Source organism: Pectinophora gossypiella, chromosome 20 (assembly GCF_024362695.1).
Source record: "Pectinophora gossypiella chromosome 20, ilPecGoss1.1, whole genome shotgun sequence".
Classification (NCBI taxonomy): domain Eukaryota; kingdom Metazoa; phylum Arthropoda; class Insecta; order Lepidoptera; family Gelechiidae; genus Pectinophora; species Pectinophora gossypiella.
The window spans coordinates 2,232,904-2,260,585 of NC_065423.1; the positions used below are offsets into that span (position 1 = coordinate 2,232,904).

General features: G+C 37.8%; 2 protein-coding genes across 3 annotated transcripts in view; one reads left to right on the plus strand and one right to left on the minus strand.

Moving 5' to 3' along the window:
* LOC126375905 (serine/threonine-protein phosphatase alpha-2 isoform) overlaps positions 1–13,933 on the plus strand; it is a 74,929-nt gene extending 60,996 nt beyond the window's left edge. The window contains exons 5-9 of one of the 2 annotated variants that reach the window (XM_050022994.1): positions 3,800–3,996; positions 4,776–4,923; positions 6,030–6,168; positions 8,912–8,941; positions 11,703–13,933. In XM_050022994.1, the coding sequence (XP_049878951.1) occupies positions 3,800–3,996; positions 4,776–4,923; positions 6,030–6,168; positions 8,912–8,921 (494 nt within the window). In that variant the 3' untranslated portion in view covers positions 8,922–8,941; positions 11,703–13,933. The remainder of the gene's footprint in view (positions 1–3,799; positions 3,997–4,775; positions 4,924–6,029; positions 6,169–8,911; positions 8,942–11,702) is intronic. The other variant, XM_050022995.1, reaches the window with a different exon arrangement.
* A 1,785-nt stretch (positions 13,934–15,718) lies between these two features.
* Positions 15,719–27,457, minus strand: LOC126376375 (putative odorant receptor 85e). Its single transcript, XM_050023699.1, has 8 exons — positions 26,977–27,457; positions 25,655–25,780; positions 22,177–22,394; positions 21,756–21,789; positions 20,955–21,133; positions 17,704–17,793; positions 16,391–16,546; positions 15,719–15,778 (listed from the first exon to the last, which is right to left on the minus strand). The coding sequence occupies exons 1-8, from the start codon at positions 27,455–27,457 to the stop codon at positions 15,719–15,721; spliced, it is 1,344 nt and encodes a 447-aa protein (XP_049879656.1).
* Positions 27,458–27,682: the final 225 nt, after the last annotated feature.

Here is a 27,682-nt window from a genome sequence, read left to right on the forward strand (position 1 = left end):
TGTGTAACCTATTTTACGTTCTCTTCAAATAAACGTAAAGGGCGATACTTTGAAACAGTGTACCATGTGAACAGATGTTTTTTGTTTAATTTGTTGAAGTTAGCAGTAAAACTGATTTTTGGAAATTCGTCTACTAAGGAGTTAAAAAGGAGATAAAAAATTGTATGAAAATTACTCAATTTCGCTCCTAGTCCAAGGGAGAAGCAACTGTCCACCTTCGACATTCAGAAGACGTAGATTGTATTAATAAATCTATCAATACGAGGTAGTTATTGAACTTCAAATATTTATAGCATTTCAGTATATTTCCGATATTGTGATGTTTTTCATCTTATCGAGATTATTTTTGCACGATATGAATTTCCGACAACAGCGATGGTAGATGAAAATAAAAATAAGATATTAACTGACTGGTATCTGATAATTTTAGCAAAAATAAAGTATATTGCAAAAAAAGAAATAGACTCGAATAACTAAATAAATAAATTAATTAATAACCAAATATCGTATATTATTTATTAATATGGAAGCCAATTACGAATATTCGGCACATCTATAGTTAAAACACATAATAACGGGTTATTACCGCGTTTAAATCAGGGATATGAGTATCCCGAATCCCTGATTTAAACGCGGTAAGTACCCGTTATTATGTGTTTAAATTATGATAATAACCGCGTAAACCTAAAACAACATCTATATTTGTTAACATACACAACACATCCCTCGCATCGTCGCACGTCTTTGGTGGAAACGCTGCCTTAAACACGACGTCAAGTATCATCGAAATGGCGTAATGGAAAATCGATGGCTACTGAAATTTGCACCCGAAGTGTGAATAACACTGTTATAGGTTATAGGCTACAAAGCCCTTATCTGAACACGCGGCTAGGCGATAAATTGTACGGATCTGATACCACTTTACTTTCAATATTCCCTTTTTATGGGTTGAGGGGAGCCTGTGCCCAGCAGCGGGACGTATACACATAGGTTGTTTATATCATGTTTATGGGTTGACAGTTGATAGCATAGGAGGAGCGCGATGGAATATGCTCTAAATCCCCTCCGGTTGATTGAGGGACGGCCTGTGCCCAGCAATGGGACGTAATAGACTGTTTATGGGTCCAAATTTTCTTATTAAAAATTAAACCTTCACAGTGTCCCCAAAAGACAAATTGCAAAGTCACTTGGTTTTGACGTCCTTATTAATTACCTTATTTTATTAAAATATTGTGAATAAATAAAAAACTGTAGGTATCTAATTTTACAAATTAAACTCCGTCCAGGCCTTATTTTTGAATCGTTCGCTTTCAAGACACGTTCGAAAATATGTACTCCGCTCATCAGAACTTGTCATTTGCAAGATGAGGCAGGTATACAGGATGTTAGTGACATAATAACAAATACTGAGGGGGATGATTCAGTTCATTATTCTGAGTTAATTATCAAGTGTAATTTTCCATTACACCCTGTTCAAGTACATACAAGTAGGTAGGGTGTTAGTAACATCGTAACAAATACTGAGGGGGATGATTCAGACCATGATTCTGAGTTGATATCAAGTGGATTTTTCTGTCGGAAAATTCATGAGCAATTTTGTTTTTTTACATTATTTTTCGTTCCATAGTTTTACGACGGAAAATTCCACTTGATATTCACTCAGAATCATGGCCTGAATCATCCCTCGAGAGTTTTCGTTACGATGAAATTAAATGAAAATGAAATGAAATTTATTGTAGTAAATGTGGTCATACATAGTGAAGGAAGTAAATATTATGGTTCAGCACACTAACATGTATATTTTCGCACGCGGGTTGAAGGCGAGCGATTAAATTTAATTAAGAATAGCAGTTCGATAAAAATTACTAATGCTATATAAAACTTAACCACAACAGCGCCCACTATGTCTGAGTTATGATCCTCTATTCACAGTATACGGCGCTCTTAAGTACCATTATTTTAAAAAAATTATCGAATTATTCCAGGGTATACCATTTGTCATTTATAACGGCCGATTACATTTTTACCGATCTCTCATATTCAAGACACGTAAAGTATTAACTTGCCTTCTCTAATGGACTCACGTTAAAAAAAATGGATCTGATTAGTCTTTTAATAAATATAATATTACCTTTTCAATATCTCGGGCCTATGGATGGACCTGGACTTTGGGAAGGCATGCGTGCGGCCGAAGCCAATTATTATAAGGAATGTTCGAGTATAAAATGTATAGAAAGCAATGCACTCATGGGAATATTCCTATGTCCTTGAACGGCCATAACCTTACCGATGCTAATGTGCTTGTTTGCTGTAGAAGTTAGGATATGAGCTCGTTTGATCATCAGAATAAACCGTCACTAGTTGGACACCGGCCAAGAGTCGATACCGTGTCTGTTTACCCTGCATAGATATTTTATGCTTTTACGCGTAATTTGACAGCAGTATTTTCATTTTTATTTTATTTATTTAGGTGAACAACAGCTTATTAACTATTACATGGAAACAAGGATAGGATAGTCAGTGTGGTTACTCATAAATTATTATTTTGTGTGTACTATTTATATAAGTAGGTATATATGTTAGGTTATGTATATAGGTTAGGTATATATTATATTTGTAAGTATGTTATATATATTTATTTGCATGTATTTTGTTGGTGAAATTGTACTTTATTGGTAATAAGTTGTACTTATAGTTTGTACCCGCAATCTTTCAATTATTATTTTTTTACATTTTACCTCACCTTATGGTTGCCTGGAAGAAATCGCTTTAAGCGATAAGGCCGCCATTTGCCATGTACTTAATTAAGAGACTTTTTGTAATTATTTATTTTTAGTTTGGTGCAATAAAGTGTATTTGTATTGTATTGTAAGGATAACAAAAAGAACTTAAGCCAATTGTAGTTTAGCTTATCATAATTTCACACACACACACGCACACACAAACACACACACATTCGTACTATCGCTAGAAATTGTAACCTAAGTTAAGATTTACTTAGTATTATTTCTTTTTATTATATTTTTTTTCAATTCAATTCTCAATTATTTATTGCATTCCATGTAGCACAATAAGGTACATGTAGTAAGGTTTCACTTTTACCCTAATGTTACAAATTTCACTTGTTACTACGGAAGAGCGTTGGCGAGCGTTGGCTCTTATGCTTAAAAGGAGTCATCAACCCTAACTTAACCTTGTAAAGTGAAATAAAATATTTTCATTTTCAATTAAACATTGTCGAATTCAGTGGTTAAGAGCCTTAGTCGGGATTTGTACCCGTAACACAACGATGCAATGAATTGAAAAAAATATTATATATCAATACTGATGCTAGGATGTAAAGTGAGCCATGGTAGCCCAGTTGGAAGAACGCTTGACTCTCATGAGGTCGTAGGTTCGAATCCCAGCACGGGCCTAAACCAATGACCTTAGAATTAGCTTTAGAATTCATGTTTGGATTATAAATGATTATCACGTGCTCAGCGGGAAAGGAAAACATGATGAGGAAAACCACATTCCCGAGATATGCTAACCTAACCTGTATTGGGCTGGTTTTCCCTTCGCGGGTTTGAAGGTCGGACAGGCAGTCGCTTCTGTAAAAACTGGACCTGTCAAATCATTACGTTAGGTAAACGGATCCTGTGAAAAAAAAAACAAGATAATGCTAGGGAAATGATAAAATAGCCTGCATTGGTACGTTCCACAGCTGGGCACATGCTCTCTATCGACCGGAAATTGTAAGGAGCCTACACGTTATTACGAAAAATGTAATCTACAACAATGTCTCATCTTGTTACAGTGGACGAGAAGATATTCTGCTGCCATGGCGGTCTCTCACCGGACCTGCAAGCGATGGAACAGATCCGGCGGATCATGCGGCCGACTGACGTGCCGGACCAGGGGCTGCTCTGCGACCTGCTGTGGTCCGACCCGGACAAGGACACCGCCGGCTGGGGAGAGAACGACCGCGGCGTCAGCTTCACCTTCGGCACTGAGGTAATACCGTGCATATTGAGACGCCAAAGGCCCCTGACATGGCTCATGTAACGACTAAGTACTTACATCAGTAAATAGTAACCGGGACCAACGGATTAACGTGCCTTCCGAAACACAGATCATCGTACTTTTTGGACAATCAGGTGATCAGCCTGTAATGTCCTAACCAAACTAGGGATCACAAAGTGATTTTTGTGATATGACCTCACCGGGATAAACAAAATATTACGCTTTAAGACTTATGATAATATTTTTGCTGTTTCTTTGTGAAGTACCTACGTACTTGAAGTATTTCTGTACAATTTGATAACATTTCACAGTTATCTAGATGCGTGTATGAATCAGCGATAACTGTTTATCAAACAATTCCTTTGTCATTTCTAATACCTATGTTATTTCTGGTTGTATCTTTGTACATGTACAACCAGATTTTTTGGTTTTTCCCGAAGGGCAAGGCAAAGGGAACTTTGCCCATTCAGCCATGTCTTATAGTAGACTCCTACTCCGAACCCCAAAGGAATTAACTCAAGCGTGGTTGAAAACTATCGCGGGCAGATATGACTCCCCAATTATATGGCAGTGGGCCAGAATACTTGTAAAGAGCTTTGAGCATCGAAAAATTGTTTCCGTGTAAGCGTAAGTGTCCTAGCGTGTAAGTCTATTACTAACACTTACATGAGTCATTGTTACTTGAAATATATGCAATAATAATAGAATAATAAATAAGAAATATATTTTCCCGACTTTTTTTCATCGATGTTTTTCCTGTTGCATTGCAGGTAGTGGGCAAGTTCTTGTCGAAGCACGAGTTCGACCTGATCTGCCGCGCGCACCAGGTGGTCGAGGACGGCTACGAGTTCTTTGCCAAGCGGCAACTCGTCACGCTCTTCTCCGCGCCCAACTACTGCGGCGAGTTCGACAACGCCGGTCAGTAATTACACTTTTATTTAGTGCCCGAAACGAACTCACTGGTTCCCCGCGGTGTCTGTTGAAATGAGTAGTTACCGTCGGACGCATATCACGACTATGTCCCAATGGGGTAGTCAGAGGTATATCCATTGCAAGACGAACTAAATACCTACACCTCAATGAGCTTTTTCTGTAGGTGGTGCATTAATTGATTTTATAGGTTATGGCAGTGGGTCGCTTGATCTTACTTTGTACGATTCTGTACTTTAAAGCGAACAGAACCCTTATAAACAATGACAACAGTTGGAAAAGGGTTGTTTTTTTTATGTGACTTGATAAACATTTGAAAGAAAGAAAGAAAGAAACGTTTATTATAAACGTTTATTATAAAGGGACACCACAGTAACAAATACAAAACAAATATATAATTTAAAACACGGAGTAACACACAACTTACAATCAAACAAAACACATAATAAAAACAACATACACGAGAAATACAAATAATTGAGTGTATGGACTGGTCAACGATGGTGGTGGTGTCCTTTATAAAAGGGCCTCACTCAGCATAAGCCGCGGCCACGACGCTGGTATTCTGTGGACCCTGCTAAGTGAGGCACGGAAGCCGTGTCTCCCACAAATACAACTTGAATGAATACATAATAATATTTACTTATACTATGAAAACAAAGTAGTTTACAAAAACATATATTAAAAGCGTGTGTGTGTGCAGTGTATCTACAAATACATGAAAGAAATACAATAATACTTACAAAACAATACAATAAAACATGAACATTTGTTGGGCAGAAGACAAGAGGGAAACCACTGCCTTATTTTTCCCGAAAAAGTAACATTGAGAGGAATGCTACACCGACAAGAGCGTGGCTCTTAAATTAGTAATGATCATGATGATAGAGATATTTGCCTTTTTTTCATCATTCAGACTGAATTCGGTACTACCAACAAAAATAATATCTAATTGAACTTACTTGTACCTTTTCTTTTTTATCTGTTTTCTTATTAACAAATTGTGTTTTGTGTCATTAAATAAATTAGTCTTCTCTGACCTTACATAGGAAATAATCTTTTTTCATATATTTATGTTTTGGTATATTTTCCAGGTGCGCTAATGTCAGTGGACGAGACGCTGATGTGCTCGTTCCAGATCTTGAAGCCAGCGGACAAGCGCAAGCTGTACTCCGGTCTCAACATGGGCCGCCCCAACACGCCTCCACGCGCGCAGCCCAAAAACAAAAAGAAGTGAGTCCCACTACCGACACACTAGACAACAGACACTTTACAGGTGACACCGTAACGAAAACTTTGGAGCATGATTCAGATCATATCAAGTGGAATATCCTGTCGGAAAATTCATGAAAATTTTAGTAAAATTATTTTCAGTCCTAAATTGTGTTTTATGCTGCGTAGAACCCAAATTTAAAATAAAATTGACAAATAATTAAATACCATCAATGTACGGTCACGAGTACTAATATGTATACACTTTGAAGACAAATTAAACCGTAAGTCTCATTAAATGTCAAATATGATAGTGCGACAGGGTTCTAAAGTGGGTACATGACATTGCTCATGACGTTGCGGCGTAGCAAAATGCCAAAATCTTAACATTTCCTACCATCGTTTTTAGTACAATCAAGTAGACGTTTTAATTTAATTTTTTTTTTCGGTACGGTGTCACTAACCCTGTATACAGAGCTTATTAGGGGTAAAGGAGAATGCTCAAAATGTATGGATAAAAACCCGAAATTCCAATCGATAGGTGAAAACGGTTATATATTATAAATTATAAAGTCTGTGAATGTAACACTGATTTTAATGTAAAAATAATGTACTCAAAATGTATGGACGCTATATTTGCAGTAACGCGTAAGGTTTTTCTTTAACAGGGCCTAATAAAAAGTACGGCCAACTATCCCTGATTTACCCTACCCAAATCATCGTCGATCGCGGCAGTCAGTACTAATGCGAGCATTATAATGAGTTTAAACCGCATGGGTTCAATCAGTATTACTTACACTGATATAATAAAATAAAATAAATGGTAATAATATACAAGCTATAGTAAAAACCTATTATTTGGAACAAATAAAATAATATCATATTAAATAGTATAATATACTACTTTTGAAAGTAAAAAAAATAATAAAAATAATTCAAAGTTAAAAGTAGCATCCTGTAGTCACCAAACGGGTTTCACTCATTACGCACACTATCGTAACATTGAATGATACCTATCCTAGCATTCTTTTGTCGAACGATCATTACGATGAACATAGCAACTTGTTATTCTTTATGTGAGGTTAGTTTGATATAGGTTTTATTATCATCTTTAGATAATAAAACTTACTGATATTTGTGAGACGAACGAACTGAGGAGACTGGTACCGAGACAAACCGTATTGTGGTTTAACGGTATCAGTGGTTTACCTAATTATGTAATACATGATATAAATAAATTAAAAAAAAAAAAAAAAAAAAATAAGATATTAATCCTGACACTATTCAATTCAAATTCAAAATTATCTTTATTCTGTAGGTAACATAGTTACACTTTGAATCGTCAATTTTTACATAACGAACGTCTCATCCGCCTAAAACTACTGCAGCTTCTCACAACCTGTATAGCCGGGGAAAAGAAGCTGCAACAAAAACCTCGGCACAGGACCTTAGTCGTTGCTGAGGTTAGTAATCAACCTCATAAGTTATAATAACTCCCATGAAGAAGAATAACACATTATGACTGATGAATTGGCACTACTTTCGGGTTAATAACATTAAGTTTCTGGGTTTTTCTTTTGAGCATTGTCCTTTTGACATTAAGGGTGATCAAATTAGTCGCGCTGCTGCAGTCGCGTCGTCGTCGAATACCGAATTGGCAGACCTAACTTCAAACTATTCGGGTGGATCTTCGAACACCGATGGTCAATATCATTAGATCATTACCGTAAATGCAAAAATATCCTAGAATCATTTGTCTTTTTACTAATATCCAGTTGGAACTTATGTACGCGGCCAACTTACGTAAGTTTTAACTGGATACATTGTTTTAAGTTTACGCGGTTATCCCGTGATCATGGCACTTGCAACAGTGTCGAAATATCGGGAGTCTCATATCCCCATTTAAACGCGGTAAGAACCCGTTATTATGTGCTTTAATTATTTTTTTAACTGGATATTTGCAAAGGACAAAAGATTTAGGATATTTTTGCGTTTACGGAAAGTGTTCAAAGATCGACCTATATACGTTGTCCTCGTAAGACACTGTTCTCTAGGAGCAATAGTAAAAATGAACTTTCCAAATCGAATCGGATATGTGTCTGACGCCCTGATTTGTAGCCAACTCTTTAGAAAAAACATGCGATAAATATATATTGCGTATTGTACCTCCAAAAAAATCACATGGACAAACTGAATTCCTAAAATCCTTCCGAAGTTTGGAAGTCTTTAAGGATGTAATTAGAGATGCGCCGAATACTGACTTAACCGGATACTGAATATTATTCGGTTAAGCTATTACTGAACCGAATATTTGGCCGAACTATTCGGCTTCGCCGTTTCGCGCTACGACTATGGTAAATCAAAATTCGTTATTTTGCTCATACTATCTCAGGAAGTAACCAAAACAACCAGTTCAATTTATACAAACATTGCTGTTTTTTAAATAAAAAATAGGTTTGAGTTTGACCATTATCTTACCTGATTCTAGGTGACGATGTGGCCTAAGGCGGTGCACGCTTATCTAGTAAATGCCTATTTTAAAGGTTACAAGATTGTAATGATTACCTCCGGCTGATTGAGGGGAGGCCTGTGCCCAGCAGTGGGACATATACTATAGGTTGTTTATGTTGATATGTATATGCGACACCGAAACCGAATACCGAATATTCGGTTTTGCTACCGAATATTCGGCGCATCTCTAGTTATAAATAATTTAATAATCTCGTATCAGCAGTGTATATTAATGTTGTTTATGTAACTTCAGAGACATATGAGCGAGTCGATCATAAACAAGGTACTGTCGTGTTCTCTGGTACAACATGGCAATCAATTGACGACTAGGGGTTATCTTATAAATTTAATACTTCTTTCTAAACACAAAGTAATACATTTATTATTAGTAACATTAGATAAATTCCAATTTTATTTAGTACTTGCTTTCCGCATGGACTCCGGTCATCGCGCGCGGCACGTTTCCATTCCTTTTTCAGCCCTCAAAGGGGTGTTTTTCAGCCTAAAGACTACCCTATGTTCTTCCCTTGGTCTCAAACTATCTCCATACCAAATTTCATCTAAATCGGTTCAGCTTAAACGTGAAAGCCTTTTCACACAGAGTTACTTTCCGAGTTACTTTAGTCAGAGTTACTTTCGCATTTATAATATTAGTGTGAATTTGAATGCCAACAACTTATTTGAGCTTCTAAATCGATTAAATGGCGACGGAAAACATAAAAAACAATGAAATATGTTTAAAAATAGACTTAGGGGGTAATTATCTTATTTAAATATTCAAACGACCAATCTTTTTAAATAAATGTACTTGTTATAAGTAGTACATTATTTTGCTATTTATTCTGTGGTGAGATTGATTTTTAAAACTGTAACTAAAAAGGATAGCGCGATAATGTAATTAAAACACACGCGTGTTTTATGGAGTGCTTTATGAACCTAAAAGCGATGCAGTAAGAGCTACAAGCAAGCAAGTGTGCAAGTCAGCAAGTGCGTTGAAAAGTATTAAATATAATTTCTCGTATGCATTAATTATATCTATGTTTTTTATTCCATAGTCGTCAATTGGTAATTTGTGTGTATGTAATGTTTTAAATACTAATCTGTTCATAGGATTTATCTTCCTTATTAACAAGTTAGGTATACATATATTGACATTTACATTCAAAACTATAAAAATACATACGTTTTTACGCCAATTTCTCTAAACAGATTAGCCTATATAAAGGCATAATGGTGCTTGATTCCTGCAGACGCCTCCTAATTTTGTTTTAAGTTATATCTATAATTTTATTAGCCGCTGAAAAGGAAAAAGACGGAGTAATAGACAGGCTAAAAGTGTATAAAACACACGTCAAACCAGGGAGATGCCTATTTGATTCGTTCGGGTTATTATTGAATGACAGGTATAACTTAAAATAAAGTGTCTGCTAGAATCACCATTGTAATACTGTTTTTTAAACCATATAAACTTCGATCATGATTATGTATTGTTAGATGCATGTTTCCGCTTCAAAAATGTCACTTTCAAGACGAGGTGTTATTACAGCGATTCGCCCCGTTTCGTGCATATTCATGCGTCGGGTTATAACATAAGCTCACGACTATACCCCAATTGGCGTAGTCTGAGGTACATCCATCTCAAGATGAACTGAGTACACCTCAACGAGATTTCTATTAGACCAACGAGATAGGTGGTGAGCCGTATCGCCGTCTATAATGGTCGAGCCAACTGTGTTACTGAAATCTGCATAGTTGTCTCAGTTACTGAATGTTTAAATTAGACTAAACTGTACGACACATTAAAACGTTTGTAAAATACTTGAAATGGTATATAATACATCAGAATTGGGTGGTTTCCTAGATCAAAGATAAATTATGAAATTCTGATAACTAAATAATGACAGATCTAAAGGTGTCAAGTATTACAAAAAAGACGTGAAATAACCGAACTTAAAATTACTTAACCTAGAACCCACTCCGTGTCAAACTCGGCCCAAAAGTGCCCATGACACTAGCAGCGTTACCGCGCTGGATTGCCACGGACAACCTCTGAGCCAAGTAAGACCCGGAGCGGGGGTCCCCATTCTATTTAATGAAGAAAAATTTAATAATAAGTGCGACATTTTGTCACGCTTTTCTAACACGTCACAGGTTGTTTTTTCATACAAATTCCATAGTAATCTCGTTTAGTAAAAAGTTACTGATTTGACTAGTTGGAAACTACCCTATTGACGCGGGGACGAAGTTTTGTTTGATTTTTGCATGGAACTGTGCATCTACCGATATAATACGATCGAAGCGTACATAGCATTTATTTTACCATCGCTCGTCATCTGTTTACATGTATTGAAGTAGCATGAAAGTGAGATAATGATGGTCATTCAAATCATACATACATTTCTCCGTTTTTCTTCATTGTACCTTTCATTGTGTGTGATTTTTGATTAAAATTTAAAAATACCTTAGGAACTGTTTCATCGCGCTTTACAACTCATTAAAACCGGGTTTTATTGTTCAAACAAAATATAGCTAATAGTTTGATTTAAATGACAGCTGCCAGAAGAATACATTTTTTTGATGTCTCTTTCGCACCACGATATAAAATATATCTCTGTCCTGCTCTCATTCTAATCAAATTACACTTCTCAACAAAAAAAAAACGAAACAAACACCTCGTCAGTTTGTTTAGTAAGCTTTATCTGATAAAAAAAACTTATATTAGGAATAATAAATAAATGGCAACAAAACACCAGTTTAAATTTTAAGTTTGAATTCGGAACATCAATATTACGAATAAAAAAACCTCACCTTAAAAAAACTGCCCATTACTGTGGGTATCATAATGCCCACTATTTTGTATTCGTAATTTTGGTGTTCCTAATTCAAATTTCAAATTTAAACTTGTTTGAAATTAGTTGAACAAAAATTCGAAAGTTGTTTCGACTTTGTTGATGAGAAGTTGATATATATGAAGCATAGTCAAGACTTACACACAAGGAACCCTTTACGACAGTAATCTGATATGAAATCTTCTGTCCCCTCAGTTAACCGCCCGCGCCGTCGCTGCCGATGCATGGAATCCCGCACTACTGTAGCTTGTACCTAAGCGCGCTCCGTCGACAGAGATTCTGGCCCAGAAGCCATCATCACTATTCACTACTAACAAACTTAGAATAAAAAACTACCAAATTAACCAATTTTACTAAACTGACAACACAAAAAATAATGGCGCCTTATGGTTGAACGATTCGCGCCAGTGTTGCCAGTTTATAAATTGCATCTTTGACATAACTTGTAGCTTTGTGAAGCTATTAATCGCCAGATGGCGGCGTAACTACTATACTACGCGTGAAATCTTTTGGAAACGAAAACACTTGACTTGGATTTTAACTATACTTTAGTTACTTATAAGCACAAATAATGTAATTGAATTATAATCTCTGTTAAAGTAAGTCTTGATGTATCAGAAATTCATAATTCGATGACCGCTTCCAGTGATGTGTCCAAAACGCTTCCGCTTTTAGAATGATAATCGAACTTTCTGGAAATTAATTTTAGGTGTCGAAGTCTGTCGACGGGGCGAGGTTTCATTTTACTATGGACTCATTTTTTTTATTTTGTATAATTTTTGGAAACATGAAATTTTCGCAATCAAGTAAGTATTTTTTGAACATTCTGTTTGCCCGCTCTCTTCGCGGTCCGCGACTGCTTGCACGATAACAGTTGCTGGACGATTGTTCAGCGGACATAAGCGGCGGACCGACGCGTGCGACTCCCCACGTATCGTGCCACGTTCCAACTCACAGTAACACCAACTTTGTTAAAGCCACTTAATAATTTAACGCCTGTACTTAACCTATTGTAACATAGCAATATCTACTCAATACCTGTACAATGTACATCACAGTCGCTTGTTGAATCGTACAGAATGCGTGAGGGGTTGTACGGTGATGATATATCTCCTCTAAGGAGACTAATTTTATTATTTTTAACGAAACTTAAAGCGATAGCTGCCAGCGCTTATTACATTTTATTACTTTAATAAAAACAGTATGTGTTGTTGGAATTCCTTCGGGGCTAGTTAAGGATGAATGTGGATGCTTCGATAATTGTGTGGTTGAACGTATGACTGCTCGTATGCCTGTGTTGCATTCAATATCCAATTTTAATGTAAGATTACGCGCGGTTCAGTGCTGCCCTCTCGACTGTAGCCATGTCTTGCAACGCCAAACTTGCACTGTTTTAGACTGCGTAGTTACAAAACCATTATTAATGGAAAAATCCAATTCGATAATGTTAAATTGGCAACATTTCATTATTCAGTCTTACGCCAAATAACAGGCAACACACAAAGGATGGCAACACCGACCGCGCTGTATGCAGTTAAAAAATAATTTAATGACATTGAGATAAAAATGTAATGATAAATATTACTTCGTAATGGATTAACTCCTTATAATTGATAAGTAGTAAGCATAAATATAGACTTGTAGTGCGTTGAGAACAGAACAAACGTAAACTTACTGTATTGTCTGTAACCGTCCCCTTAGTGGCCGGGCGAACTATAGGTTACGTAGAATGCTCTAAGCGATTTTTACACGAGCTTCCGAAACTCGTCACGAAGCGATTTTCCTCGCTGCACATAGCTTAATATTGAATGTCTAGAAAATGCGTAACTCTTTGGCTTTTAATATCGTTGTCTGCCACAGCCAAATCTTAACAGCGTCGAAAATCGCAACCGTGCTTCCACCGATAGATGTACCCTACAAACTTGTGCAACCGCGGAAACTAGACTTTAAAAATGGCGATAATTTAACGATTTGTTTTATTACTTGTGCGTTGGAAATGAGGTCCAATTTCGTATATATTTAAACGATTTATAATGGCAGAAACGTACGAGAAATTGGTTCCAATTTTTAGAAACGTAACAATTGAATGTCAGTATTTTACCGTATTGATCTGTAAGTCTAAAGGCCGCATTGTAGCAATTTGTTTAAAAAGCAATATTGCAATTTGACATTTGCGCATATTAAAATACAAATGTCAAATATAAATATTGCTTTTTTTTCGATGAAGTGAAGCAATGTGGCCTGCTTAACTCCCGTCTTCGCGGTTGCACATTTTTGTTCAGCAGTGTAAAGTGCGCACGGAGTAATGGTTTTTTTTGTTCGCTGCCTTCGACTGACCGCGGGCTGCAGCCCACCACACAACGGTTTACTGATGTATGAACAAGAGAATTGTATATTAATTTCGTAAATAAAATACTTTCTGAATATTGTTATTGTTTTATTTTTATTTGTGTACATTCGAAACACGGTCATAGATAAAGAGAAAATATAGAAAGGTAACTCCGCCCCGTGCCAATTCGTATCAAGCGCCGACCCTCTGGGACTTACTTCAGTCTTGAATTGGCCGTTAAGTAGTGAGGACGAAAGCGCGGGTTGTCTCGCTCGCACTTACGCGTTAGGAGGCATACGGTAAGAATACGATTTTTATATGAAGTGTCTCGGGTGGGGCACGATTACTAATTATCCATCTATATCGACGAACTAGAGTGAATTAAGCTAAGTGCGACATATTCTAAATTGAACTAATTAGGTGTGCGTCAAGCTAGCGGCCTCAAAAAAAAAATGGGCACGAAAAAATAATTTGACCATACCAAAAAATAGTACTCTTATTGAAAAAAATAGTACCTGTTGTAAAAAAAATAGTACCATCACGGTTCTGGATTTATAGCCATGTTCTATTGCACTTGCTAGCTTGACGGTGAGCGAAATTTGGCGAGAGTTAACGACAAGGTCTTTCGCTTTGATTTAAACGCCAAAAAATAGTACCGAAATAGTACTCACCCCCTGCAAAATACCGAAAGTAGTACTTCAACGGTTCCAAAGTTATAAAGGCAGCTCTTTGATCCCGCTAGCTTGACGTTTTGAAAATACCTATTATCTGGAGAATGCTTGCATACTTCAGTTTGTAACTAATGTCAATAAACTTGTATGAAATAGTACTCCCTACCATCATAATTTGGACCTGATTCTCTTTGTAGAAATATGTCAAAAAGTCATTATAACCTATGTCATACATTTATCAAGACAAGTACAGTCGCGAACAAAATTATTACACATGGTCAAGAATGTTGTCAGATTTTAGTATTTTTCCCCATTTTTGGGTAAAAATTGGTGAAGTGCCAGGGTTGTCAGATGAAAGTAATATCATTGTTGAAACTCTTTGAGTTATTCTACAAATACTGCAAATTGTTTATTAACAAACACTTCGATCCGTAACAAATTCAACATGAAAGTATAAATTATAAAATAAAACAGCAGATTAAAAATGTATTATGATGTATTAAAATCACAGATTGTTTTCGATAAGAACTAGACCCATGCAGCCATTTTCTATTAAAATTAGTGCATATGGGTGTATGCAATAGGAATTTTTTGTAATAGCAGCACTCTGAAGTGCAAAGAAATGGTAGGGTAGACCTCCAAAATGGCAATACTTACGAATAAATTGTGAGGTTATGTAATTGTCTACGTGACTGTATCAACAACAAATGTATGGCATAGGTTATGATGATTTTTTAACATTTCTACAAAGAGAATCGGATCAAAATTATGATGGTAGGGAGTACTATTTCATACGAGTTTACTGACATTAGTTACATACTAAAGTATGCAAGCGTTCCCCAGATAATAGGTATTTTCAAAACGTCAAGCTAGCGGGATCAAAGAACTGCCTTTATAACTTTGGAACCGTTGAAGTACTACTTTCGGTATTTTGCAGGGGGTGAGTACTATTTCGGTACTATTTTTTGGCGTTTAAATCAAAGCGAAAGACCTTGTCGTTAACTCTCGCCAAATTTCGCTCACCGTCAAGCTAGCAAGTGCAATAAAACATGGCTATAAATCCAGAACCGTGATGGTACTATTTTTTTTACAACAGGTACTATTTTTTTCAATAAGAGTACTATTTTTTGGTATGGTCAAATTATTTTTTCGTGCCCATTTTTTTTTTGAGGCCGCTAGCTTGACGCACACCTAATTAGTTATCGAAAGTATCACTTCTTTTCATTCACATTTACCAGCAAGGTATAGTAGGAGAAAGAAGTCTTGATGATCTGTAACAGGAAGTTATTACAATGCTTACTAGGAAATTCCGAATACATAATTGCTAAGGAGACTGAACAAAATGCATTTTTATTTTCAATGTAAGAACCTAATTAAAAAAAAATGCTAGTTTAATACGTCCTCCGCCGGCTGAGACGAACTGGAGTAGAATTTCTTGGTTAAAATGTAATGCGTTAAAATGTAGCAACCCTCATTCTATTCGTGAACCTTGCGTGACATATTGGTATACATAGGAGCTCAATTAATTTGATAGACATCAAGGATATAAACGATTCTGACAGCTGTCAAATGAAACCAGCTATATTTTAACACGTTGACAGACCCCATACAAAATGTTTTGAGTTCCTTATAACTCCCGCATATTATTTCAACTTTTGTTAAATTATCCAGGATCCAAGTGGAGTACCCGCCCTTAGTGCGTACCTGATCGTCCCATGTATGGGTCACGGTCACGGACGTATGGAGCTAGTTAGTCATGGCCTGGATCACTGGACTGTCAACGTGTTAACAAAGTATAGAAAACATTTTAAGTATTAGATAACGTAGAAAACTGAGTTCCAGTTATCGCTTGGGAACATCTGAGAAGCAACAAGATTACGCACAACAACGAAAGTATGGAGATCCATTGGTAAGAAGCGTCCGGCGCGCACGATGGTCGGCCGCCTGTTGGCCAGAAGGATGTTGAGGAGTAGCCTCCGCGGGCGCGGGCCCATCGTGTGCCACGCGCTGTGGTACGCCGCAGTCGACACCCGGTCAGCCTGCAACCCACGGAAGTAATGAGGGACATTCCAGGCTACATACATAAACTCACGCCCATAATCCCCAATGGGGTGGGCAGAGCCACAAGTAATCAAAGACAACTTGCAGCCACTGTTGATACGATGTCGTAAGCTGGGTATAGTGAACCTTATGGTGTTCTATGTTTTCGTGTTCGTGTTGTGTGTTTTGTGTTGTTGTTATGTGTTTTGTTGTATTCCAGGCTACGATCCCAAAAAAATACCTACAGATGGCGCTGTACATAGTTGCTGACAAGGAGGCGTGTACGTCAGCAGAGCAATGGAAACAGACTCATAGGTAAGTAACATTATACAATTATACAGCCTCTATGAGTAGGTACGTCTAATATACAGGGTGTTTGTTGTCAACATAAAATGTCATAACTATATTTTTGAACATTATTCTCTGGCGATATTACTGAACTTACGCCATGGACATTAAAAAAAAAAAGTAAAGTTATTAAAAAGTTAGTGATTATTTAGAAGATATGAATGCATGGGATTAACTGCCCGAGAAGGCAGCTAAATTTCTCAATTGTATAAAAATATTTTATGTTTATTTTTTTAAAAGAACGTCTAGAGCCCTGTGCCGAGGTTTTTCTTGCAACTTTTCCCCGGCTATACAGGTTGTGAGAAGCTGCAGTAGTTTTAGGCGGATGAGAAGTTCGTTCTGTAAAAATTTTCGATTCAAAGTGTGTTACCTACTGAATAAAGATATTTTTGAATTTGAATTTGGACTCTGCCGACGAGGCATGTGTAGTGAACTAATCTAAATAATTTCTAGTTTATTATAATAATACAGTCCGCTTTGATAAGCGGCGCTTTGATAAAACTCCTTCGATATGGTGATCCATATCGAAGGAGTTTTATTTACACTGCCAAATACCTACTGAGGGTGATGGTTGAGCTCACGATTCTGAGTATATCATCACCATCATCAGTCCATTAACGTCCCCACTGCTGGGGCACGGGCCTTCCCTATGGATGGATAGGGAGATCGGGCCTTAAACCATCACGCGGGCCCAGTGTGGATTGATGGTTATTAACGACTGCTAATGCAGCCGGGACCAACGGCTTAACGTGCCTTCCGAAGCACGGAGGTGGTGAAGATGAAAAAATAAAACTGTAAATGTACCCACCTGTAATATGATTTGGTTTCCAAAGTAGCAGTAGACAAATATATCCAACGCGACGGCACCCAAGTACTCTACAGTGATCATGTCGAATTTCTGAAAATGTAACAATCGTCAGATAGACGGTATTCGGGCCTATGTTACTCGGCTGATAGCCCATACAGATTTCTTCTACCATAAAAGCGGTTAATCTGCTCGTGACGTAACTTATACACTTCAGGACCCGATACCGAACCCGCCGGCGCGGCGTGGGCATTTTCCCTCTTTCAGCGCTTATCGCAATCGGCCTACTAGAGTCGATTAATTCATTCAAAAAGAACCTTCTCAGACGTCGCACTATGGAATATGGTAGAACAAACGCGTATCAAAATTCATTTTTTCACTAATTGAAATAGGTCCTTCTATCAATGTAATATAATAGTTCGAAAGTCGGAGATTCATATTCTGTAGCGCAATTCATATTATATTTGGTGAAAGTAGTTGTTTTCATTTGGTAAAGTTAAGGTTCATGAAATTGGGAAATATCAAGTTCCTCATTGACGATTTTCAAAGTCAGATAGTTTTAAAACTTAAAATGAAAGGTATATGGTATTATATATTTTTGAAAAGCTTATCTATCGGAAAATTTAAACAAATTAAATTGATTGTTTTTAATACGAATATATACGTAAAAAAAATTAAAGAAGAAATGGAGGAAAAAAAAGGTTTTCTTCAACTTCGTCGAAGCTTTTAACATTTACCGGCGTTTACCGGTGCTTTGATTTTAATGTTAATTGATAGTTTAGTTACTTATCAACAACATATATAAAAATTAGCTGCGATTTTTTGCGAACTTTGGAGATATGAGATAAAATCGAATCCTAGTCAGGGAACGGAAATTGCTATCAATTGCGGTTTCGTGGTTGACTTGATTTAACAATACTTTGTGGTATAGTTTATCAATTGATTATTTTATATTGTTATGTTTTTATCATTTTGGTGTCATTTTCCGTGAGAAAATAGATATCTGAATTAATTCACACATTCTGAAACAATATATAAAGGGAGGTAACAAAATATGTTTCCATTACAATTTCAGTGGTATTTTCGTATAGTACGGCTATTTTACTCTTCAAAATGTCTACTTTTAACTGTAGTAAACGTGAATTAATAGAATCTTATATAGAAGGCGGTAAAACGACATATTTGGAGGAAAAACAAGTATCAGAAGACAATATATGTTTTATAATTGGTAAAATCCAACAGACTATCATCCCTGCGTTTAATAGACGCTGGAAAGAAGCAGCACGCAATAAGAATATATTTTTAAAAAATAACACAAATTGGCTGGATTCTGAATATTCCGTGACTATACCTACATCAGAAAACGTGTCAACAGACTCAACACCGTCTACTTCTTCTGGTAAACGAGGAAGACCGTGTGTGACATATGGAGATTCTTCAGAATCAAGCAAAAAAAGAAGAAACACTATTTTGATGAACGAATATGGTTTGGAGCACATTCTGGGCGGATATCTTCAAGGATTGCGTTCTATGGGAGAAGGAACGGAAGCAAAACTAGTTGAAGAATTAAGGTTGGCTGATGCTGAAAAAAAGCTTTTCGTTTTGAATCACTTTGATAACGCAAAAATAATCAAAACGCTTACAGATGAAGAAGCATTCAGTGTTTTCATCGACTTGGAACTAACTAAAGCACAATATCTGTATCTCAGGAACGTTACAGATGAAAGAAACTGTCCAATATTTCCACCATATTACAAAATACAACAAATGAAACAGGAATGCTATCCACCATCGTCAACAATTGAAATCACAAACACATACGCGAAAATATTGAGAATTCAAGATCTATTAGATCACACTGCAGCTAGAATCTTATCTATAGATACAATGAAACTAACAAGAAACCCTATTACATAGCTAGTTAAATTAATAATATTAAGAAAATTTTGATTCATTTCTATGTTTAGCATAATGTATAGCTATAGGTACTGTACCATTTTTTATTTTATTTTATCATTAATATGATAAGTTATGTTAATTGAGTAATTAGTGTTAAGAAATACAGGTAAGATAATATAACTAAAAATATAAATTTCAATAAATATATAGCATTTTAAACGATTGTGAGTTTTCTTTATTTAATAAAAAAAAATACGCGTAATTTCAATTCACCAAACATTACTTATATGAATTGTTATATATTCCTTTATATTAGTGCAAAATTACATCGCTCTATCTTTAAAATTGACGGAGTTACAGATTTTTGATCCGAAACACACCCAAATATTCCACAGTGCGTCGCCCTGAGCCGAGGTTCGCACCCAACTGGGCACCCTCAGGCCTGTTGCCTTATATTTTGGAGGTGAGAGCCCTCAGTGCTCCCCATTTGTCCGGCAAAGTTGGTAATGCCATCTGCGGCAAACCTACAATAAGTCACGTCAACAAAAAGACCTCCAGAATTACGGAATTACTTTGTTCTGAATTCAAATTCTGATATATACTGATCCTGCATACCCCGGGCACTCCATATAAAAATCTGAATCTTACTGTATGCCGCCGCATAAGTGCGAACGGGACACTGTCCACGCGGTCCCCCTTACTTCTTAGCGGTTTGCGGCCATTAAAGACTAAAGTAAGGCCGGGCCACTGACGTGGAGATGGGCGGGGAAGAGCGGAGATGTGCGGATTTGACCAATCACAGAGTTCGAGAGAGCGAAAAACGAAGACGCTCTGTCACTCACTCCCTCACGGTGATTGGTCGATTCCTGCACATCTCCGTAGCCTAAGACCCAGAGCGTTGGCGGGGCGGACATTTTTTTTTTGACGTAACTTATTGCAGATTTGCCGCAGATGGCATTAACTACTTGGGCGGACAAATGGGAAGCGCTGAAGGCTCTCACCCGGTACAACGTTTAAGACAACAGGCCTGAGGGTGCCCAGTTGGGCGCGAACCTCGGCTCAGGGCATCGTCTGAGAGGAAAAATATTTGAAAAAAATAATCGACCCTAGTGGGTCGATAGCGATAAGCGCTGAATGAGGGAAATCGTCGACTACGCCGGCGGGGTCGGTATCGGGGCCCTGAAGTGCCGGCGGGGCGGACAGTCACCGTTCAATATGTTTGGATACCTATTGCTAGGTGCGTGGGATAACAGTCTGAATAGTTCACTTTCTTGGTCTGTCTGTTTTACACTCGGCTGTTCTCTTTCTATCCTGCTGTCATACGCACCATACTCGAGCGCTCATGATGGACCTACCAGGGTCGCAGCGTAGAGTAGAGTGCAGAGGTACAAAGTGACTTGCACGACTCTCAGGGCTAGGAGAGGCGAGACAAACCCCTCGAAGAGTACCTTGTACTCTTTGACCACTTGACTCACTCGTGCGCACTCGCGTAGCGCGCTTGATGTCGCTTCGTCGTATAGCCCATTGTATATATCTGAAAAAATACATTAGCTCACAACTATATAAGATAATCCCAATTAAGATAATCAGAGGTACATCCATCGCAAGATGAACTAAGCACCCACACCTCACCGAGCTTTCTGTTAGACCGTGAGAGGTGAACCGTGCCGCCGACTTTACTGGTCGAGCCAACTGTGATAGTGAAACTGCACTTATGGTAAATTAATAACTCATTGATGTCTGAAAAATGTAATAAGTAGGTATAATATAAGTAGATGAATATTTAAAAGTACCTTTTTAATTTTACGTGATTCCGGTGGCGCATATTATCTTAGACCTAGTTAAGTATTGTGCTAAAATCTAAGATGATGCGTGGTTCGGAAGGCACGTGAAGCCGTTGGTCCCAGTTATTACTAACTGATTAGGGAATGCAATCCCGACCCGAGTTCGTAAATTCGAGATCCCGCGGGATTAGAAATATCAATCCCGCGAGACCCCGAAATTTTCGGGAGTAGTCGTTACATGAGCCATGTCATTTGGCCTTTGGCGGCTCAATAATAACCCCGACACCACGATAGAGAATTCAAATATGAGGACTTATACGCCGTAGACCATTCAGTATATTGGCTTTCACCTTAATGAAGATCTTCACTTACCAAATTGCATTGTTTTGCTCCTAAAGCGGTCATTCTGAAACCAATACGTATATAATAATTTCATCATCACTAATTTAATAGCCACGCCCTTGCCGGTGGAGCATTATCCATGCTACTTCCGTGGGTGTCAAGAAAATAGGTTGTTTAACTCAGAAGTAACAATGCAGGCTGGACGGAAGGAGCAAGTCATAAGAACCGGACAGAGGGCAGCAGTAACTGTCAGTACTACTCAGAGACGGAGGACAGGAGTCCTAGTACGGCTTTGAAATAGACTAATCTGAGCTCCATCCCACTCGCGTCAGACACGAGTACTGCGGGGCGGAAGGCAAGAGGGAAACCACTGCCCTATTTTTCCCGACATAGCATGGAGAATGCTACACCGATAAGAGCGTAGCTCTTAAATTAGTCATGATGAACTCACGAGTATCCCATCGTAATGAAACAGCGAGTCCTTGAGTTCGGACCTGCTGTAGATATAGTTATGTTTCTCGTCGTTTACTATGTCGGAGTGCGCAGTCGCAAGCGCAGCGTGGCTGACGCCGCAGCGCAGCAGTGCGGTGTAGCGCGCGTTACGCAAACTGCAGCACAACAGGTCGTATTGCCCACACAGTAGGATTGCGTTTGCGGCGAAGAAAACTCCTGGAAAATATTTAACGCAACAAAATAATAAGTTTACAAATTAACACTCGTATTCTAAGCATGATCATTCGACTCGGTCGGATAAAGTGGTCAGCTGAAGCCAGTAATTCCACTCCGACCAACTAAACGGATCAACTAGAAACTGTACAACTATTTTAATAATCTACTCTGTGTTCAACTTAGTTGTTCAGTTCGGAATTCTATAGAAATGTAAAGTGGTTTAATATGATTTACTTTTGAGTAGTTGGATCGGTGGGAAGAATTGCACATAATGAGTTCCGATCGGAACAACTATAGAAATAGAAATAGTTTATTATAAAAGGGCGCCACATAAAAAAATACTTACAACAACATCATATCAAATGACAATGGGCACTTTTGTATGAAACTTGGTCCAAGAACCTCCACTGATGAGACTTATATGTAATGAAAGCTTATGCTTTCCCTATGATTCTGGCAAAGTTCTATCAGATTCTGTCCCGGGGTTCTTTTTTTACGGCCATGTTTGTCCTGGCTAAAAATGTGATAAAATACAGTGGGAGCTAAAATCGACTCAAGATTTGTTGCTGGATAACTAAGTCTACATAAATAATTATGTATCATATTGTATATCATTTTAAAGAGGATCTTTTCCAGAATCCGAAACATAAAAAAAAATAAAAAAAATCTTTTTGTAAGCGAATTATAGTCAATTTATATCTGCAGCGCCATTGTTTCTCGGTAGCTAAGTTCAAGTTTCATGCCTTTTACCCCTTCCAAAAGTATCTTACCGATTTTTTTTATATTGTTTCCGGAATTTGATCTGAGTGATAATAACAAGAAAAATAAATAGACACCTCTCCGATAGAGACCGCCTAAGCTATTGCAAGAAATCGTCATCATTAGCAAGTCATTACGGTATTGCATATTATAAGCTTATCAGCAACTTGGAACTTGGTCCAAGAACCTCCACTGGTGAGACTTGCATGTAATGATAGCTTATACTTGTCCTATGATTCTGGCAAAGTTCTATCAAACTCTGTCCTAGGGTTTTTGTACGGCCATATTTGTCCTGAGTGTACAGTAGTGGACTGCAAAATCACCTCAGGATTTGTTGTCGTTGGATTATAATGACTAGCCTTTGAGTACGTTATCTTGCAATAGGTCCATAGCTTACGCGGCCTCTATCGGAATGGTATCTATTTTATTTCTTGTTGTTGTCACTTGTCAGGTTAAGAATGCAATATCAGAAGAAGGAAAAAATGATTGGGCTTCTTTGGAAAGGTTGGAAGGCGCGAAACTCGTACGTAGCTGCTGAGAAAAATGGTGCTACGGACGTGAGTTGGCTAAAAGTCGTTTACATACTTAATGCATTTTTTTTAATTTGTGATTCTGATTCTGATAACCTTCCCCTTTAAAATTGATATACATTATGATATATAATTATGTATATAGACTTAGTTAAATAGTTTTTCGACAACAAATCCTGAGGTGATTTTGCAGTCCACTACTGTACACTCAGGACAAATATGGCCGTACAAAAACCCTAGGATAGAGTTTGATAGAACTTTGCCAGAATCATAGGACAAGTATAAGCTATCATTACATGCAAGTCTCACCAGTGGAGGTTCTTGGACCAAGTTCCAAGTTGCTGATAAGCTTATAATATGCAATACCGTAATGACTTGCTAATGATGACGATTTCTTGCAATAGACAATAGCTTAGGCGGTCTCTATCGGAGAGGTGTCTATTTATTTTTCTTGTTTTTATCACTCAGATCAAATTCCGGAAGCAATATAAAAAAAATCGGTAAGATACTTTTGGAAGGGGTAAAAAGGCATGAAACTTGAACTTAGCTACCGAGAAACAATGGCGCTGCAGATGCAAATTGACTATAATTCGCTTACATAAAGACTTTTTTTTGTTTTTTTTATGTTTCGGATTCTGGAAAAGATCCTCTTTAAAATGATATACAATATGATACATAATTATTTATGTAGACTTAGTTATCCAGCAACAAATCTTGAGTCGATTTTAGCTCCCACTGTATTTTATCATATTTTTAGCCAGGACAAACATGGCCGTAAAAAAAGAACCCCGGGACAGAATCTGATAGAACTTTGCCAGATTCATAGAGAAAGCATAAGCTTTCATTACATATAAGTCTCATCAGTGGAGGTTCTTGGACCAGATTCGCCCATTCTCCTTTCCACTAAAACAATTACAAGAAAGCAAGACGGATGTTTGTCGAAATGACTGGTAAGTGAAGATCTTCATTAAAGCGAAAGCCAATATACTAAATGGTCTACGGCGTTTAAGTGGTGGTGGACGTCCTGAGATAAAAGGGCCTCACTCAGCACAAGTCGCGGCGTGAACCACGACGCTGATATTATATAGGGTCCACATATTTGGGTTGGGTGACGCACGAACATCGTGTTCCATAAACATGTGTTAATGGTGTACATACATTATAATACAATAATACCAAATTACTTTAATATAATTAGAGTGTACATGAACAAATATTATCGCAAAGATGTATACGTAAATACTTAAGGATAGACTAGTTGATCCGTTTAGTTGGTCGGAGTGGAATAAGGACAACTCGAGTGGAGGAAAAGTCGAGTAACATTTCAGAATACGGATGTTACAATTGGGTATTTGACGAGGTCAAAGATAAATTATGAAATGCTAATCTAGAAAGAGAAGCCAGTCTAAGATGATCAAAAATCAAACTCATTTTCCTTTTCCACTCATTTTCGAATTTTATTTATGATTTAAGTAACAATGAGTACGACATTTGACAGCTTTTATTGATGACGTCCCAGGACAGTATTTCCATACAAACTCCGAAGAAAACTTCCGTTTTGACGTTTCGCAAAAAGTATATCATTTGACTACGTTGTCAAGTAGCCTATACTTAGCTTCAATGCGCGATACTCGCGCGATATGACATTTATCTGTCAAAGTACAGAAGCCAGTGTTGTGACTTTCATTAGCATAGTGATGTATGTTGTCTATCTAACAGTACTATACAGGGTGTTAGTGACATCATAACGAATACTCAGGGAGATGATTCAGACCATGATTCTGAGTTAATATCAAGTGGAATTTTTCGTCGCAAAAGTATGGAATTGAAAATAATAAAAAAAAACACAAAAATTTTCAGGAATATTCAGACTGAAAATTCCACTTGATATCAACTCAGAATCATGGCCTCAATCACCCCTCAAAGTTTTCGTTACAATGTCATTAACACCCTGTATATGACATGTATTACCTAATTGCCCCATGGCGAGCCCAACGAAGGCCTGCCCCAGAGCCTGTCTCAGGAATGCGATGATAAAAAATGGCCGCCGAGTCACATCCATATACACCCACAGCTGTAACGGCTGCTTCGTCCAGACTGGCATTATTAATCAAATCTAATTATTTGCAAAAACATAAAATAAAACAGAACTAAACAGTCAGGGGAGCATGCTCCACCATGCTATCCTATTGCAAGATCGTGATCCGGATCATGAGCCTAACGGTCAACTACTGGACCACGGAGGGCGTCTGGCTGGTCTACTGGTCTTCCCCTTCTCCCTCCAGCTATCCCTGTACAGTGTGTCATATTGCCATACTTTCTGGACCGTCCAACGCCCAGCTCGTCAGGAGTCCCTTGGCTTCTCCCGACATCGTATATTAAATTCATCATCACCAGCCCATTAACGTCCCCACTGCAGGGACACGGGCCTTCCCTATGAATGTATAGGGAGATCGGGCCTTAAACCACCACGCGGGCCCAGTGCGGATTGGTGGTTATTAACGACTGCTAATGCAACCGGGACCAACGGCTTAACGTGCCTTCCGAAGCACGGAGGAGTTCGAGATGAAAACTTTTTTTTTGTGGTCACCCATCCTATGACCGGCCTTTGCGAAAGTTGCTTAACTTCAACAATCGCAGACCGAGCGCGTTTACCGCTGCGCCACCGAGCTCCTCATCACATATTAAATTCATCATCATTAATTTAAGAGCCACGATCTTATCGGTACTTTTTACGTTATTTTATTTCCTTCTAATGACACGATATTCGCCTTCTCTTCCATGTTCTTGTTCATCTGTTCCATGTAAGGTCTTCTTGGTCTTCTACTCTTTCTCTCTTTCCTTGTAGCTTCCTTTTTATGTTTTTAATCAATTCGCCGTGTCTTATGTGCCCAATTACTTGCCTCTTCTGTCCTCAGTAACTCTCAATATATTCAATAATCCTTAATACATACATACATAAATACATACATAGGAAATATCCCACCGGGGTAAGCAGAGACTAGAATTGCATGTGCTTCAATCGTTACACACTTCTCTTGCTTCCCTTACATTCATCAATTGTTTCATACATGCACACCATTTTTTTCTTTTTTTTTTTTGACTTATTGTAGATTTGCCGCAGATGGCATTAACTACTTGGCCGGACAAATGGGGAGCGCTGAAGGCTCTCACCCGGTACAACATTTAAGACAACAGGCCTGCGCCGGTACAGAGTAGATCGTACTAAAACTTTTCTAAGGACATCTCAATATGTAATCCTTAATATTCAATAAAAAGTAAAAAATACTTACAATGCACGATGACAGGTAGTGTAACGTACATAGTGACACTAAACAGCGTGCAAGCAGTGTATACGTAGGCAAAGTTCTTTGCCTTTATGTAACTGTCTCTCATGGTTATATTCGTCAGCCCTTTAGCCGAATAAAACTTAAAATTGTCGTTCATATAATCGACCAACTCGTACAACTGATCTTTGTGAGTACCGAAGTATGCTACGATAGCCACGGACGCCAGTAACGGTAGGCCATCGGCGATTTTTTCCAAACTTCCCATGATGTCAATCCATTCGGTGTACAGGTTGACGATTAAAGTCATAGGCAAGTTGCAGAGAACGAATAAAACCATGCACAGATAGACATTATTGACGATAATCTGGTATTCTCGGTTCGGTCGCGGGTACCAGTCCCAACACCCGACAATTTTCAAAGGAATCACCAAGAAATGAGTGTAGTTGTAAATCTGTTCAGACTCCGAACTCTTCGTGTTCGACATTCTGTTCGGATGGAACTGTTGTGTGCGGACACCCCTTATATAGGAATAGTAATAATGAGTTAGTGTTGTAATTGTAACCTAATTGGCATATAATATGTCGTGGCCAGATCGTAAAATTCATCATTTCATGATAGATAGATAGATAGATAAAATACTTTATTGAGCACAATGGACACAAAATACAGAGATAAGGACGACATATACAGAAAAGCACAACAGGCGGCC